General features: G+C 58.9%; 1 protein-coding gene across 1 annotated transcript in view; it reads right to left on the minus strand.

Annotated features, from left to right (window-relative positions):
* SMTN (smoothelin) overlaps positions 1–14,655 on the minus strand; it is a 69,277-nt gene that overhangs the window by 10,753 nt on the left and 43,869 nt on the right. Inside the window, exons 13-18 of the mRNA XM_044444193.1 lie at positions 10,207–10,365; positions 8,607–8,682; positions 6,398–6,550; positions 5,281–5,343; positions 3,098–3,161; positions 1,828–1,998 (exon numbers count right to left, since the gene is read on the minus strand). Coding sequence (XP_044300128.1) covers positions 1,828–1,998; positions 3,098–3,161; positions 5,281–5,343; positions 6,398–6,550; positions 8,607–8,682; positions 10,207–10,365 — 686 coding nt within the window. The remainder of the gene's footprint in view (positions 1–1,827; positions 1,999–3,097; positions 3,162–5,280; positions 5,344–6,397; positions 6,551–8,606; positions 8,683–10,206; positions 10,366–14,655) is intronic.

The following is a 14,655-nucleotide window of genomic DNA, read 5'->3' on the forward strand; positions in this document are numbered from 1 at the left end:
ACCTCAGACACTAGAGAGGCAGTTCATCAGGCATGCAGAGACCGGGCAGCGGGCCCAGCGGGCTCACTCCTATAATTTAGGCAGCTCACTGAAGTCAGCCTTTCTTGACCCAAGAACTGGATCGCAGCAGCGTGAGACGTCCGCTCTTTTGGCACGGAGTAGATGACGCTCAGGATCACAGCACCGCCGTGCGGTGGGAGTTCGGCCTGAACATAAAACTGCCTGTCTGCAGGTCTTCGATGTGACCACAGCTCTGCCCTGCCCCTCAGGAGGATCCTGCAGTGCCGGGAAACGGGGCAGAAAGGGGCTCCGAGGTCCCGAGCGACGTGCCGAAGGGGGGCAGTTCCAGTGACTGCAACCGCTAGCCCAGAAACGAGGCAAGGAAGGGGAGACACGGCCGAGGTGGAGAGAGTTGGGCCTGGTGTGGAGAAGGGGGCACTTCTCTCCCTCTCCCATCACTCCAGGATCATCCCGTGAGCTGGAACTCCGTGGGAGTCAGGTCAGATACAGGAAGGACCTCTTCCCACTGCGCACGGCTAAACAAGGAGATCTGTTTTCGCCAGATGTCGCAGGAACCATTCATTTGGAGGGCCTTCAGGAGGGGTCAGCCACACTCCTGGAGAGCCACGGAGGACTCGAGGCTACCTCCTCTGCTGGGGCAGCATGCCCGCATTCCCCAGTTGCTGGGGAACATGGACAGGAAGGTGCTGTTGCCCCCCCCCCCGCCCCGTTGTGGGTTTCCCTTGTGCAGCTGGCCGACCAGCTGCGTGAGGAGAATGATCCAGCCCAGGCCATCTATCTTCTGCAGGAGGCACTGCAGAAGCACCACATGATTTGCCCCTTTGCGCAGGGCAGGAGGGCAGGCGCTTGCAGGATCCCCGGCAGCTCCCTTCCTCTGTATGTAAACCGGAGGATTCTGGCATGCAAGCCTGCCCGGCAGGAGCCAGCACACGGTCCTTTGCACCGAGCAGCAAATGCAATCCCAAGGCGCCAGTGAAAAGAATGCATTGACGAGCCCAGCACCATTCAGAGGGCAGAGTTCCTTGCTTAGGGGCAACCTTAACAAATGAAGTCCCAGGAACAGTCAGATGTTTTTATTGCTTGTGACTAACAACCATTTCAAGCGACCTCACGCAAAACATCGCATCAGAACAGGCAATCACACGTGAGCCAAGCACATAAATCTGTCCGAAGTACAGCCACAGCTTTCAGAGCGAGCGCAGGGAAGTTGTGCGGCTGCGGCAAAGACGGCGGCTTTGCGTGTAGCCCAAGCAGTGGGGCGTCCACTCAGCCGCGCCTCTGCACTGGCTCTCGCCCTGCAGAGACGCGGCAAGCAGCCCCGAGAGCCCGGCCCGGAAAGGGGCCGAGGGCTAAAGACAGCGGCTCGTGTCCACCCGCTCCCTCGGACCTCTGGTCCCTCACCAACAGCAAGACCGTCACTGGCGCCTTGGAACACACGGTTCTCCTTCCACGTTCTGCCTGTTCCGGGCACCCCTTCAGGCCCTCAGGTGCCAGCGAGCGACCGGGGCCACCCACAAGGGGAGCCCCGGGCGCGCAGCCAGCCCCGCGGCCTCTCACCCCCTTGGCAGGCAGAGGGCCGGGCCAGGGAACGGCCGCGGCTCCTCCTCACCTCCACCATCACCTGGGCCGGAGCAGGCTGCAGTGGGGAAGGGGGGGCACCAGCGCCCCGAAGTGGAAGGACAGCCCCGCCCATCCTCTGCTCCTTGGCAGCTTCTGTCCCTCCGAGTGACGTCCGGCTCGGGGGACCTCGGCGGCCCCTCCAGAAGGCGGCCCCCAGCTTCCGCCCCCGTGACGCCCCCTCCTCACCTGCCTGCCTCCTTCTCCAGCTTCTCAATCATGGCCTTGCGCGCCTGCGCAGCCGACACCTTGGGCGAGCTCTGCGCCTTCAGCAGCTCCTTCTTCTTCTCGGCCTGGCGCCTCTCCAGCGCGGCCAGGCTGCCGGACCGCCCGGGGCTCTGGTCCTCCCGCTCAAAGACACTGGCGGTGGGCAGGCAGAGCGAGGCAGGATGAGAAAGGGAGGAGGGCAAGGGGGAGGGGGCTTCCGGCACAAACCCACAGCTCCCCACCCCAGGGCTAGCCGTGCAGGGGCTCGTTTTGCTTGGCCTGGCACAGAGAAGGGCTGCTTCCAAAAGCAAAGGGAGGAGCGGGGCTTGCTCCCTCCGCCACGGGGGCCACGGGATCCTCCTTGGGCCCTGTGCTCTGGCGGGCTTCAGGGGGCGTCGGGCCGAGCGGCCAGGGCCCCAGCATCCCTGGGGCAGGCCGCCGCTTGCCCGGCTTCCTCCCGCTCCTGGCTGAAAATGTTTGTTTCCCACATGTCCTTTATAATGTTTTGCTTTCTGTTGGTTTCTTTCTGCCGCTCGGCTGCGCTTTTTGTTTCTAACTTATTTTTAGGTCAGTTTATCGTGAGTACAGCTTTTATGTAAACCAAGTTGAGCATTTTATTAGAAGTGGAGCATAAATAGCAGACGACCCAACTCCACAGCTGTTCCCCAGATGCCCCAGGGGACCCTGCCCGGGCCTTGTCACAGGGCAGAGTCGGGGACCCGCTTTGACCTGCAGGGCCCTCCTTCTCCTGCCACTCCAGGCTTTCTTTGCACCCCGGAAAAGCCTCTGGCTATCATGTCCTTTCTCTTTCAGGTGCAAAAGATTCTGCTGAAAAAGGAGGGTCTGATATTTGCCGAGAGCAATGAAGGCAGCAGGCCAAAATACTTGCTCACTTTCCTCAGACACCTGCTTCCTTCCTGTTGCACTGGAAAGGGCCAAGAAGGGGCTCCACCCCCAACAAGCAACCCCCAGCCTGAGGCCAAAATGCCTCGTTTTGGGAGCAAACAGCCCCCTTTCACTTCCATTTCAGAATTCGAACCTGCATGCCCAGAGTCTGAACAGTTTAACAACGGGACTGCAGCTGGGAAGCGACATCCTAAAATCGCCCTTAAGGTGGTGGCAATTGGAAGCAGGAGCAAGAGCGGCAGGGGGAGCTTTGGCAGGGGTGCTGCCTGGTGCAAGCCCCGTGGGGACAGGCAGGAGCTGCGGGGGGGGGGGGGGGGGGGGGGGGTTAGAGGGGGCACCCACTCACCTGCCCACTTTCTTGGAGGACGAGGAGCTGTAGGAGGACTTGGTCTGGATGAAGGTGTTGCCATCTGCTGGAAGACACGGGCAGGAGGACAGATGGAAGGCCCCGCAGGCACAAGCCGGCAGACCGGCCTCTGCGCCCATTCAGCCAGAAAGCTCGAGGTCGGCAAGAGCAGAGTGGGTCGGACTTGGAGGGCAATGGACAGGCGCCCAGCAAAAGGGGTCAGGGCTGACCCCCCTCCCCCAGGCTTCCACACAGGTATTCTTCATGCTAATGCATTACACTTTCAGGAACTGATTGGAAGACGAATTAAAGCACAAATCCACGTGGCACTCCATGCACTTTAACCAACCACTCCCTTGCAGCAAAGATCCTTCCATGACATTTGCGGACAAGTTAAGTCCCATACTTCAAAGCTCCCCCGCAACTTCAATTAGAAGCCGCTTAAGTTGTGGTTGCTCACTTGTTCAGAGCAGGTGGGGCCTTGCTGATGAATTCTCCCTTAATTGCCCAGTAATTGGCTCCCTGCAAAGGGGGTGGTAATGGACACTTTTCTCTTTTACGACAAAGAGCACTATTTTTTATAAAACAGAGAAAAGACGGAATATAACCCCAGCCCTCCCCTCCTCAAGGCACATGGCAAGCTATGGGACAATTAAGTGAGAATCCAGACGTTACACCAGCCACGATGAACAGAAAAGCTAGAGCAGGCTTGCCCACACTAGTAACTGCCAGATGTTTGGGCTACTGCACTCCTGATGGGGTCTCATGGAAGCTGAAGTACCAAACATCTGAAGGGAACCAGGATGGTCAAGGCCTGATTAGAGGTATAATCCACAAAGAAGAAGCTTTTAATTAAAGAGGAAACAGCCCCTAATAGGATCAACAGATTTTTACCAGTCAACGTCGGACAGACAGACAGTACCGTGTTACTTTACACCAAATCACTGCCAATCAGTTCTGAGAAAGAACAACCAATCAGCACAGAACGTTCTGGGATACCCCCGAGTGGGCCGAGTGCCCTTCCTGGCAGAAAGTCAGGGTATAGACATGATTAATGGCTTAGCTAACAGTGCCATCTCATGGCCTCCCAGTGTTGCCCAGGGGCACAGGAGGGGCCAGAATCGCAGCTCTGACTTCAGACAGCCCCACACTGAGGTAGGAGCCGGGGTGCCTGCCGCGGGGGGCTCGCCTCATCCTCGCAGCTTGGGGGGGGGTTCCTTCAGGGCTAGCTGGGCCCGGAAGGCGGAGGGCTGTCCTTGGCCCCCACAGGGGGGGGGGGGCATTGGGGGGGGGGGCACTGCCACCCTCCTGGCAGCGTCTCATCTGCTCCTCCTCACGAGATGGGGAAAACACCCATCCAGCCAAAACCAGCCGCCTTCGTGTTCTGGAGGGCAAGGAGAGCATGAGGGCATTCCGCTCCTCCTGCCTTCCGCCAGCCTCCATGTCCAGTGCTGGGATGGGGCCCTCCAACGGGAATGAGTGGCGGGTGCCAATTCCACCCCTCATAGCACCATGGAAGGAACTCCGTCCTCCTGCCACTGTTCCAGACGTGCTGCCTTCATTTGGAAGTGGGGGCGGGGGGGGGGGGAGCCTATGCACCTGTGCAAAGGAAACGGGGCGCGGGACATGCAGGAGGTGCCACCCGACCCCTGAGGACGGACGATGCCAGGTCCACGCGTGGCCGCCACACCATCGGCGAGCGGGCAGGGCCAGACTCTGCCGGCGTCTCATGCAGGGAGCAGCATCAGCACCTGGGGGAGCCCAGCAGGGCCGCTTTCCCTCTCGGGCGCTCGTTCTGCCCGGCAGCCCCTTGCCTCTGGCAGCCCCCACGGTCTGCCGCCGGAAACGGGGTCACAACGCCTCCCCTCCGTCCAGTGCCCCGTCCCCACTAAAGCAGATCAGCCTCAACCCTGCAACCAGCCCTGTGTAACCTGGCCAGGACCAGACCCAGGGCCGTCTGAACAGCATCACGGGCCCCGGGCAAAGCGGCGCACTGGGGCCCCCAGGACAACTACAGCTGCTGTTGACTTGGGAGGTTTTCCAATTTTCCAAGGGTTAACGTACACAGATTAGTAAGGGGCCCACGGGCAAGTGCCCATCAAGCCCATGCATTCAGATGGCCCTGCCAGCCCCCCACCCCACCCCGCGGCCCCTTTCAGGTGAAAAGCACAAGGTGGGCTTACTTCCCCCTCTCTTCACGTAGCTCGACTCCATCGTCGTCATGCGGGACGTTTTGCTGCCGTCATCTGACACGGGAAACAAAAGAACGTGAGGAGGGTGTTGGCGGACCATTGGAACAAAGGTGGGTCTGCTTCCCAGTGCCCCCTCGCAAATGCAACTGGCAGAAAGATGCTTCGCTCCTGGACGTGGCACACCTGAGCGGGACACGGGAGCTGGAGGGAGGCTGCTGCATCCACCTCCTGCTCAGGTGCAAGGGATGCAGGGCAAGAGCATCCTGCCTCATGCCTGCCCGGCCTCGGACTGAGGACGATGGGGAGGAGGGCCCCTCACTCTCGCGAGGAAGCTGCTCCGCTGCCAGACTGTGCCGTCCTTGCGGGGCACAAGGAGCTGCCTTGGCCAAACCCTCACTCAGCTTTCCCACTCGGTGCCCTCCAGATGTGTTGGACTGCAATTCCCATCGGCCCCCATTCAGCACAACGGGCAGGCGCCAGGTTGGGGGAAGGCTGCCTACCCTAACCAGGAACAGTTTCCCAGGGTCTTGGCCCCTTTGGAGGTGCCAAAAGCAGTGCCCCCGAGCTGCATTCCTGCCCTGCTTTGGCATGGAAGGCGAGGTCCCGGAGCCAAGTGGAAGTCGGCTCAGAGGCACAGCAAAGCCGAGCAGGGCCCGGGGCCCGGGGCCCGGAAGAAAAGCTGGCAACGTGGAGAAGAGAAGATGGTGCCGAGGACGCCGCTAAGGAAAGAGGCTTCCACCCTGCCAGGAGGCGGCTGTTGCAGTGGCTGAAGGAGGCAGAGCAGAGTGGGGCAGAGAGGGAGTGCCCCGAGCAGGCGGGTGCGGAGGTTCCGCGCGAGAAAGAGACGAGTGGGTTGCGGGACTCCCAGGCAAAGAGAACGGCTTGGCTCTTTCTTCCGAGCGGAAAGGACGAAAGAGCTCTCTTCCCCCAGGGAGAAGAGGCGGCGAGCGAGGATCCTGGGCTGAGGGAGCTGGCGGGCCACCGGGGGAAGCTGTGCACCCACCTGCCCGCCCTGGGCAACGGGGCACTCGGGGCAAAGGTCTCCGCAGTGCCAGCGCGTTGCCACAAAGCCACCCGCCTCTCCCCACCCTTCCGAGCCAGCGCTCACTGGACTGGACGAGGCGCTGCGTCTTCGTGACCGTGCTGACGGCTGAGCCATCCGCCGACACGGCGCTCTGCCGGGAGGTGGTCTCCGTGGTGCGGCTGGCCTCCTTCGCCTTGGCCTCCTGCAGCAGCTGGCTGCGCTCCTTCTCCCGCTGCTCTGCAAGGCACAAGTCCAGAGAGGTCAGGCCAAAGAGGCGAGGAGGGGGAAAGGGGGGTGCCGCCTGGCACCGGCACCGCTGCGGGGGTGCCCCTGTAACGGGCCCACGTCCACCCGTCCACCCCCGGTAGTCAGCTCCTGGCATGGGCCTCCCAGCCCTCCCCCAAGAGTCCAGGGCACTGTGCCCGGCCCTCTTTCCCCGCAGCTCCTGCTCCACCCCACTGCACCTTTGCAACAACCCGGTAAGGTAGGTTAGGCTGAGGTGACGGAACGGGGGTTGCTTTCAGCTGCCTGAGCTGGGGGGCTGCGGATGGCAGACAGATCCCTGTCCAACACAGAGCAAGCAGTGACACGGCAGGGGCCAAGCAGGCCGAAGTTGCCTGAACAGGCCCAAGACACAACTAGACTCCCCGGTCCCCTCATAATCAGCACGCTGGATTTCTGTACCAGGTTCAAAGTACAGCGTATACCACGTGAATTCCCTTCAGAAAACGGCACTCTCCTGTATCCCTAGCAAATGGCACCTGCCCACGTCAGGAGGAATAGACCCCCTGGAGGAATAGACCCCAGGAGGAATAGACCCCCTCACCTGGTCAAGGCTAGGCACCATTCCTGCATCATGCGCATTTCATTCCAATTCTTCCTTGCAAAAACAGTGCCATTTTGACTGGCAGCAGCAGCTCTCCAGGATTCCAGGCTGGATTTGTTCCCAGGCCTGCCTGGAGATGCCAGGGATTGAATTGTGGATTTTCTGCTTAGGTGCTCCATCACTGAACTATAGTCCTCTCCCTAAAAACAAAGGGTGCTAGTCCTCATGATTCTTAATAAGGGGATGCCTGAAGCAAGGAAAGGGGAAACAGGCTGTACAGAGTGAGACTGTGGGACATGCTGAGCCCAGTATTACCAGCACTGACTGGCAGCAGCTCTCCGGGGATACAGGCAGGAGTTGCCAGCCTCTTCTGGAGAGGATAGGGATCGAAACTGGGACCTCCTGCACGCAAGCAGGGCACTGCCACGGAGCGGTGGCCCCTGCGAGCGTGGCCAGTGCTGCCGGCTCCCCTCCTTGCCAGCTTCTCCCGGGGGCCAACAGGCACGGCCGCCCCGAGCAGGGCAAGGGCACCGTCCCAAGCCAGGCAGGGCCTCACCCCGCCGCATCGCACGTGCGTTTTGAAAGAAGAGCAGGCGCTTCGAGGTCACCTGTGGGAGATTTTTGTGCAAGCGGAAAGGCCCAAGGTGGTCCTGGTGGGCTTTCCAGAAGCCGGGTGAGCGAGGTCGTCTGCCTACCCAGCTGGGCACCCCCCCGTCCCCCTTCCCTCTCCACCGCCTTTCATAGCCCCTGTCACACAACCAAGAGGGAGGCGCATTTCCGACGCCAGCCAGTGAGGCGCGGTCCCGCTTAGAGGGGGCGGCCGCCATCCACCCAGCCCAGCACCTGGGTTGCCAACTGGCCTGAAAAACAGGGCGGGCGGGTCTTGTGTCTTTAGCAGGACCAGAGGGCGGAAATCAGCTGGTGAGCCGGAGAAAAACATGACCTTCTAATCGGTCCTTTCTCAAGGCGAAGGAGCAGGAGGCACTCAAAGGCGGGTCGCTGAACCAGCCTTCCGTTCTCGGGACTGATGCCTCCTGGAAGCTCCTCATCACGGTCTCCCCATTTCGTCTGTCCCCGGTGCCTGGCATTTCATGCAACGCTGCTGCTGTGCGTGGAGGCTCTACCAAGCTGCGATGGGTCACCTCTCCCTTCCTCTTCCAACGTCCCTCCTTTGGGGCTATCTCCCCTGCTGCACCCCGTCATGGACGCCATCCCTTTCTCCCCACCTGACCCTCAACCCAGTTCTGTCCTGCTCCTTTAGGACGGGTCAGCCTTCCCGAAGATATCATCCTGCAGAGGAGTTGCAGTATTGTTCCTATCATCCCCAGCTGTGCAGGCCGAGAAATGATGGGAACTATAACCCAGCAGATTCCTGCCGTGTGGTTCTGAACCCCTCCGGCCAGGAACAGCACGGGACTCTTCCGAACACCCTCCTGCTCCCCCCCAGGGCGCCCCCCCAGTGGGTACCTCGCTTCCGTTGGCGCAGTTCCCGCATGGCTGCCCGGATCAACCGCCGCTCCTCGAAGTCTGTGGTCTGATCCAGCTGCAGGGGCAGAACTGAGGCGTGAGAGGGGACCCCGCAGGCTCCCCGACACGCACACGCTCTGACCTGGTACCACAACACAGTGCAGCTCAGCTAGGTCTCTCAACACACAGTGACCCGTGACACCTGCCCCGTCCGCCCCCTTTCGCCATGCGAACCCCGCAAGCAGGGATTACACAAATGTCCGACAACCCTCCCAGAGCCCGTGGGCCCGTTCGGGGTGCTGCAGCCGTCGCCAAGCTCTCGCTGGCCCACCCGCACCCGGGCGCCATGCCACAGGGACCCTGAGGCAGGCTGGGCGCCCAGGGTGGGGGCGCCATGCCCCGCAGCACCGCTCGACTCGTGGTGGGCCGGCTGGCGTGCTGGGGGCGCCAGGCCGCCTCCGCTGCCCACAAGGACACTGAGCCGGCAGCCCTCCCTCCTCGGCGTCGGCACGGTGCCAGCTCCGCGTTCGGGGCTTGCACGACTTCTGTGCTTCGCTGGGCAGCAGCTGCCAGAGCAGGGGGAACCGTGCGGGGGACGTGCCTCCACCTCCGCCAGGCAGGCTTTTCAGCCCATTTGGCGAGGGGCCTTTCGAGCAGTGGGGGAGGAAGCTGATGGAGACCCTGGTCCTTTCCCCTCCCTGCCCACCAAATGCCCTCTCTCCTCCTCCTCCTAGGTCACTTTTCTGACCGTAAAAAGCAGCTCATGCGGTTCTCCCCTTGCTGGCTGCACAGGGCGGGGGGTGGATTTCCAGTGCCCCTTTGCTGAAGATGGAGTGCCATCTGAACTCAAGGCTTTTCTAAGCAAGGCTGCGGTCCTATTGGCCCCAGGCCCCACAGGAGGGCTCCCCAAGATCAGACCAAGAGGATCTCTCCTGATTGGCCTCCCACAGCACACCCGGATGCCTCTGGGAAGCCAAGAAGCAGAGCATAAAGGCAACAGCCAGCACTGCTCCCCCAGAGCTTGGCACACAGATACACTGCCTCTGGCCATGGAGGTTCTGCTGCACCATGCACAGCTTTATCCTCTTGCAGGAAGTCATCAAATTCCTTTCTAAGGGTGGCTAAACTGGTGGCAACCCCAGATTCGGGGGCTGGAAATTCTGTCAGTTAATGAAGACCTCTTTCAATTTGCCCGTTTGGTGGCTTTAGATAGTATGAACGGAAGAGAAACTTTTCTCTTCCCACTTTCTCATCCTATCCAAAACTTCATAGGTCAGCTGAGTCCCCGCAAGCATGAGTTGCCCTTTCCCCCGATAAAAGGGGCCCAGTTCTTGCGGACTTTGCTCAAAAGGAAAGTGGTCTGGCCACCAGAAAGTTCGGCCACACCTGTTCCACCTCTGCACCACCAGGGCGCACGGTTCAAAAAGAGAGCAAAAGCAGACCTGAGCAGTGCCAGCAAGGCGGTGACCCAACTCGCGGCCCTACCCCTTCGCCCACTGTGCTGCAGACACACCTAGACCTGCCCGCCCCCTCCTGGCAGGGGCCGCACGCTGCATAAAGCCACCACCACCACCACAGGAAGCCCCCAGCTGCCACGTACCATCTTGTCCAGCACCTCCTCGTCCTCGATCTTGCCCAGGTCTTCGGCGCTCCGGCGCCCTTGCTGGCGCAGCTCCTGGGCCTGGGCTCTCTCCTTCCCTGTGCCGTTCGGCAGCGCCACTTCCCCCGCCTCGGGGTGCTCCGGCCGCTCGGCATCCATCTGAAACAGAACGGCAGTGCTCATCCGGCTGCGGCCCCTCGGCAGCCCCGGCCCAGCCGCCCGGGGATTCCTGTACCGTGACGGCAGCACTTGCTCAGCGGCTAAGCCAGAGCCTGCCGTGGGACCAGCCCGTCCACAGGCAGGCAAGGTGTGTGGATCGAGCAACCCGATCCCAGCTCCCGATGCGGCTTGCCAGCTCCCTGCCCACGCAAGAGGCACTCGCTGGATCTTCTGCCCACTCCAGAGCACACCCCTCGCTGGAGTGCTCTGGAGGCGCACGGCCTGCGGCTAGAATCTGAGTGCACCATGATGCTTCCCAATTGCAAAGCCAAGCACACACTTGGGTCCCCCACAAGCAGGGTTTGGGGGAACCACTTTCAGCCCAAGGCCAAAGTCAGCTCAGGAGATGTGCTGGTGGCCGCATTCCAAACATTCACAGAACAATCTAAATTTTCAATCAGAAACCTAATTCAGAACACAGGCACAGCCCGGGCAAACACAAGGCCAAAGCAACTCAACCAAGGAGACCGAAAATTGCTTGCCAGAGCAGGCGTGCTTTTAAAAGGTGTGAAAAGTTCACCAAGGAGGACACCACCCAGGTCTCCTGGCCAGCAGTTCCACAGGCTGGGCCATGAAGACTCTTGCCCACACGAGCGTCAAATGTACCTCTGGTCCCAGGGCTATGCAGGCCATCGAAGATGGACTCAGGCAAGGCAGGTGGGGACAGGCAAAACATTTAGGGCTCAGGAGGCCGAAGGGCAGGCTCCAGGCTGTACCTGGTGCAGAAGACAAACTCAGCAGCTGAGCCAGGGCTGCTGGTGTGCCCTTCCTGCCTTAGGCTCTGCGAGGGACACCTTTGTGAGTCCTCCATGAGACAAGCCTGGAAGGGAAGCTTTGCAGATCGGCCCCTGAGGCTGTGGGTGCGGATACTACCCTTTACGCCTCACTCATCAGACATCTCCTGGAATGCGGTGTCCAGTTCTGGGCACCAAGATTTAAGAAAGATTCAAGAAAATTAGAAAGGGTCCAGAGGAGGGCAACAATAATGATCCAGGGTTTGGAAACACTGCCCTGGAGGAGAGACGGGGAGAACTGGGCACGTTCAGCCTTGTGAAGAGAAGACTGAGGGAGGACAAGAGATCCCTCTATGAGTACCCCAAAGGCTGTCACAAAGAGGAAGGTCAAGATCTCTTCTTGCTAATGCCAGAGTGGAGGACATGGAATAGTCAGTTCAAGCTGCGACAACCCAGATTTAGGCTGGACATCAGGAAAAGTTTTCTCAGCGTCAGAGCAATACAACAGTGGAACCAGCTGCCCAGAGAGGTGGTGGGCGCTCCCACACTGGAGACGTTCAAGGAGAAACTGGGCAGCCACCTGAGTGGGATGGTGTGACTTGGTGTCCTGCAACAGCAGGGGGCTGGACCCGGGGCTTCCTTGGCCCCTTCCACCTCTCCTGTTCTATGATTCCATGTCAGCTGCGCTGCACTAAGAGAAGTTAGGATTCTGCCATCTGTAAAAGTGCCCCAGAGGTTGCTGTGCATTCCCTCGGTGGGGATTTGGCCAGGCAAAGACACAGATCTGATTTTAAAAGCCAAGGTATCATGGGGACCAGCTACTGCAGAGGGTCAGTGTATGCAGCAAAATATATCCAGCTTCTGAGAACACAAAATCTGGCCATCCTGCTTTCATCAAGGCCTCCTATTACTGGCAGAAATGGAATTTTTCCATTTCTCTGCAGAGCTTGAGGAAAAGGGCAGAACGAGCAGTGGGGCCACAGAACAGTTCCGTGGGGATCTCTCACAAAGGAAGCGACCAGAGGTCATGGGAGGGGAGCACATGACCACGCAGAGCACAAAAACACCATCCCACGAACATTCACCTTTTGGAAATACTTGACTGCTAGAAACCTGCTTTTTAGAAAAGGACATATTCTGGATGGATTCTGGAAGTAAGAAACATTCAGAGCTATTTTCTGCACCAGAGAAAGCAAAATCCTGTTTCAAAATTGAAACAGTCAATTCTACCACAAGCATAAGAGTATTTCCATGATTCCGCTCTGCCATCTACTATCCTTTCTATCTTCCATAATTTATGCCATTTTGCTCCCCAGTGAAAGAGAAAGGAGCTTTCCAGGGCAGCCCACCTCCAGGCGTTTGGGGGCTTAAATCCCAGAAGCTGCCCCCACCTCCAGCATGGCCAGTGCTCAGCAATGCCGGGAGGTGGACTTCTAAAACATGTGGAGATCGAATGTTTGCCTGAACAGAACTAAGGCACGATTTGCAATACAAATTGACCCTCTGTAACAGCTGGATCCCATGACCATTTTGATCAGAGGATATTTGAATCAACAACTGCTCTGACTTTGGAAATGTGACCAGGCACTACCACTTACTTTCAAGCAGAGTTCTGTAACCACATGGACTAGAAATTTGGTTCGTCAAATTTTTAAAACCTGAGATTCTCCAGAAACTAAGTTCAGCACTTAATCTCCCATTTTATGGAATCGTCGGCATTCCCAGCAGACACAAAGCAGACACACAGGCCTGTGTACACACGGGAGTGGAAGCTCTGCAGCTGAGGGCGCAGGGCAGCATGAAGGACCCTGCTGAACTGTGTCAGGGGATTTCTGCTGGGAGATTAAAAGAGCTTATCTGAAAGCGGCTTGCTGATCGGGGATCAGGGCGGACCTGGCATCTCAGTGCGGGAACCGGGGCCCACATTGCTAGCACACTTTCAGCATGACCCACAAACAATGCAGCTCGGAATGTCAGCCAGGTTTAAAATACACCACAGGCCTGGGCGTCAGTGGAGGCAATCCTGAGGGTGCTGGGCGCAGAGAAGAGCACCCGCAAACGCTCAGCGTCTCCCCCGCCCCCCAAACAAACTGCAGCATCGCAGCACAAGCAGCTTCCCTGCGTGGGGCATTAAGTACTCCAAAAACAAGGGCTCTTTATCGCTACATTGATGTTTTACTCCTCCCGTCCTTCCTCTTGCAAGGAAGCCCAGCTTGCTTACACAGTTCTCTCCATTTTGTCGTCCCCACAAGCAGCGCTGTGAGGGTGGAGAGCAATTGCCCCAGAATCCCCCAGTAAGCCTCACAGCCAAGTGCCCGGCCCATCCAAGCCCCCAGTCCAGAGTTCCCACCAGCAGGCCACGCAAGCCCCCCTTCTGTGCCAAGTGGCTGAAAAATCAGTGACCGACCAGGATGATGACTGATCGTTTAGTCTGAGTATCCAGCGCTTCCTTCCCTTTCAGTGGTGCCTGTGACCTGGACACCCCTCGAGGAGATGAGCAAAAGCGAGGACCCGCTGAGCTGCCCCTGTGCCTCCCCCCCAGAACTCCCCCATGGCCCCGGGGCAATTGCATAGCTAAAGGAGCCCCCACCCACCAAAATTTCAGCTCTGCCGGAGATAACTTCATTTGCTTCTCTGGTCAGGATGGCTTTAGCCCAAGCCCCAAAGTCTGCAAGGAAATGCAAACATTTCATTTAAAAAGTCCGTAAGTGTGTTCTGCTTTCAACATGAAACTTTTCTTTTACACCCAAGGAACTGACTCCTTCAAGCTACACATGCATGAGGAGGAGGAAGAAAAAGGGAAGGAGATGGGCCAAGAGAAGGCACTTGGAACCATGTACCAAAACCAGAGGGCCCCAGAAGTGGTACTAACAGACTGCAGGGAATAATTCGGTGCTCCAGCAGCCGCCCACAGGAGTCTTCCTCCTGCATCTCTGCCCAAGTCACTGCCCTGGGCTCATCCCCTTCCAGTTGTGGGCCAGTGATTTGCTCTCTCTCTGCCATGCACAAACCAGGTAGTTCATGCAGCTGATGCAGAGGCAGAGCAGAAGCAGCTGTCCTGAGAGGAGTCCTCCTGTCGTATCTCTGTGAGAGACACTGCTCAGGCCTTGCTTCCTTCCAGTCAGCCTCCACTGCAGGCGGGTCACTCTGCCATGCCCCTGCATCACATGTGACAGAGTCATTCATGTCTAATGTACAGACAGAGCGGAATTCTTGGTTCTGAGGGGAGGCTGCATGTTGCTTCTCTGCATGAGTCCCTGGATTGGGGAGACTTGCTTCCAGTCAGAAGGCCTGCTGAGGCACAGGGTTGTCTTCCTACGGATGACGCTTTCTAGAAGTAAGCTCCAAGTGAGCGCACGGGGAGGCACTACAGGCCCCAGCTGCAGCTCGGAAAGAGCCCCATCTCTTTCCCCAAAGCTGTGGGAACCCGTTCACATAATCACAGTCAGATCACGGCTGTTGCCCCAAGACGACCACACGGCCTGCCAAAGCTCCA

This window comes from Varanus komodoensis, unplaced genomic scaffold (assembly GCF_004798865.1).
Source record: "Varanus komodoensis strain SLA01 unplaced genomic scaffold, ASM479886v1 scaffold44_3, whole genome shotgun sequence".
In the NCBI taxonomy this organism is placed as follows: Eukaryota; Metazoa; Chordata; class Lepidosauria; order Squamata; family Varanidae; genus Varanus; species Varanus komodoensis.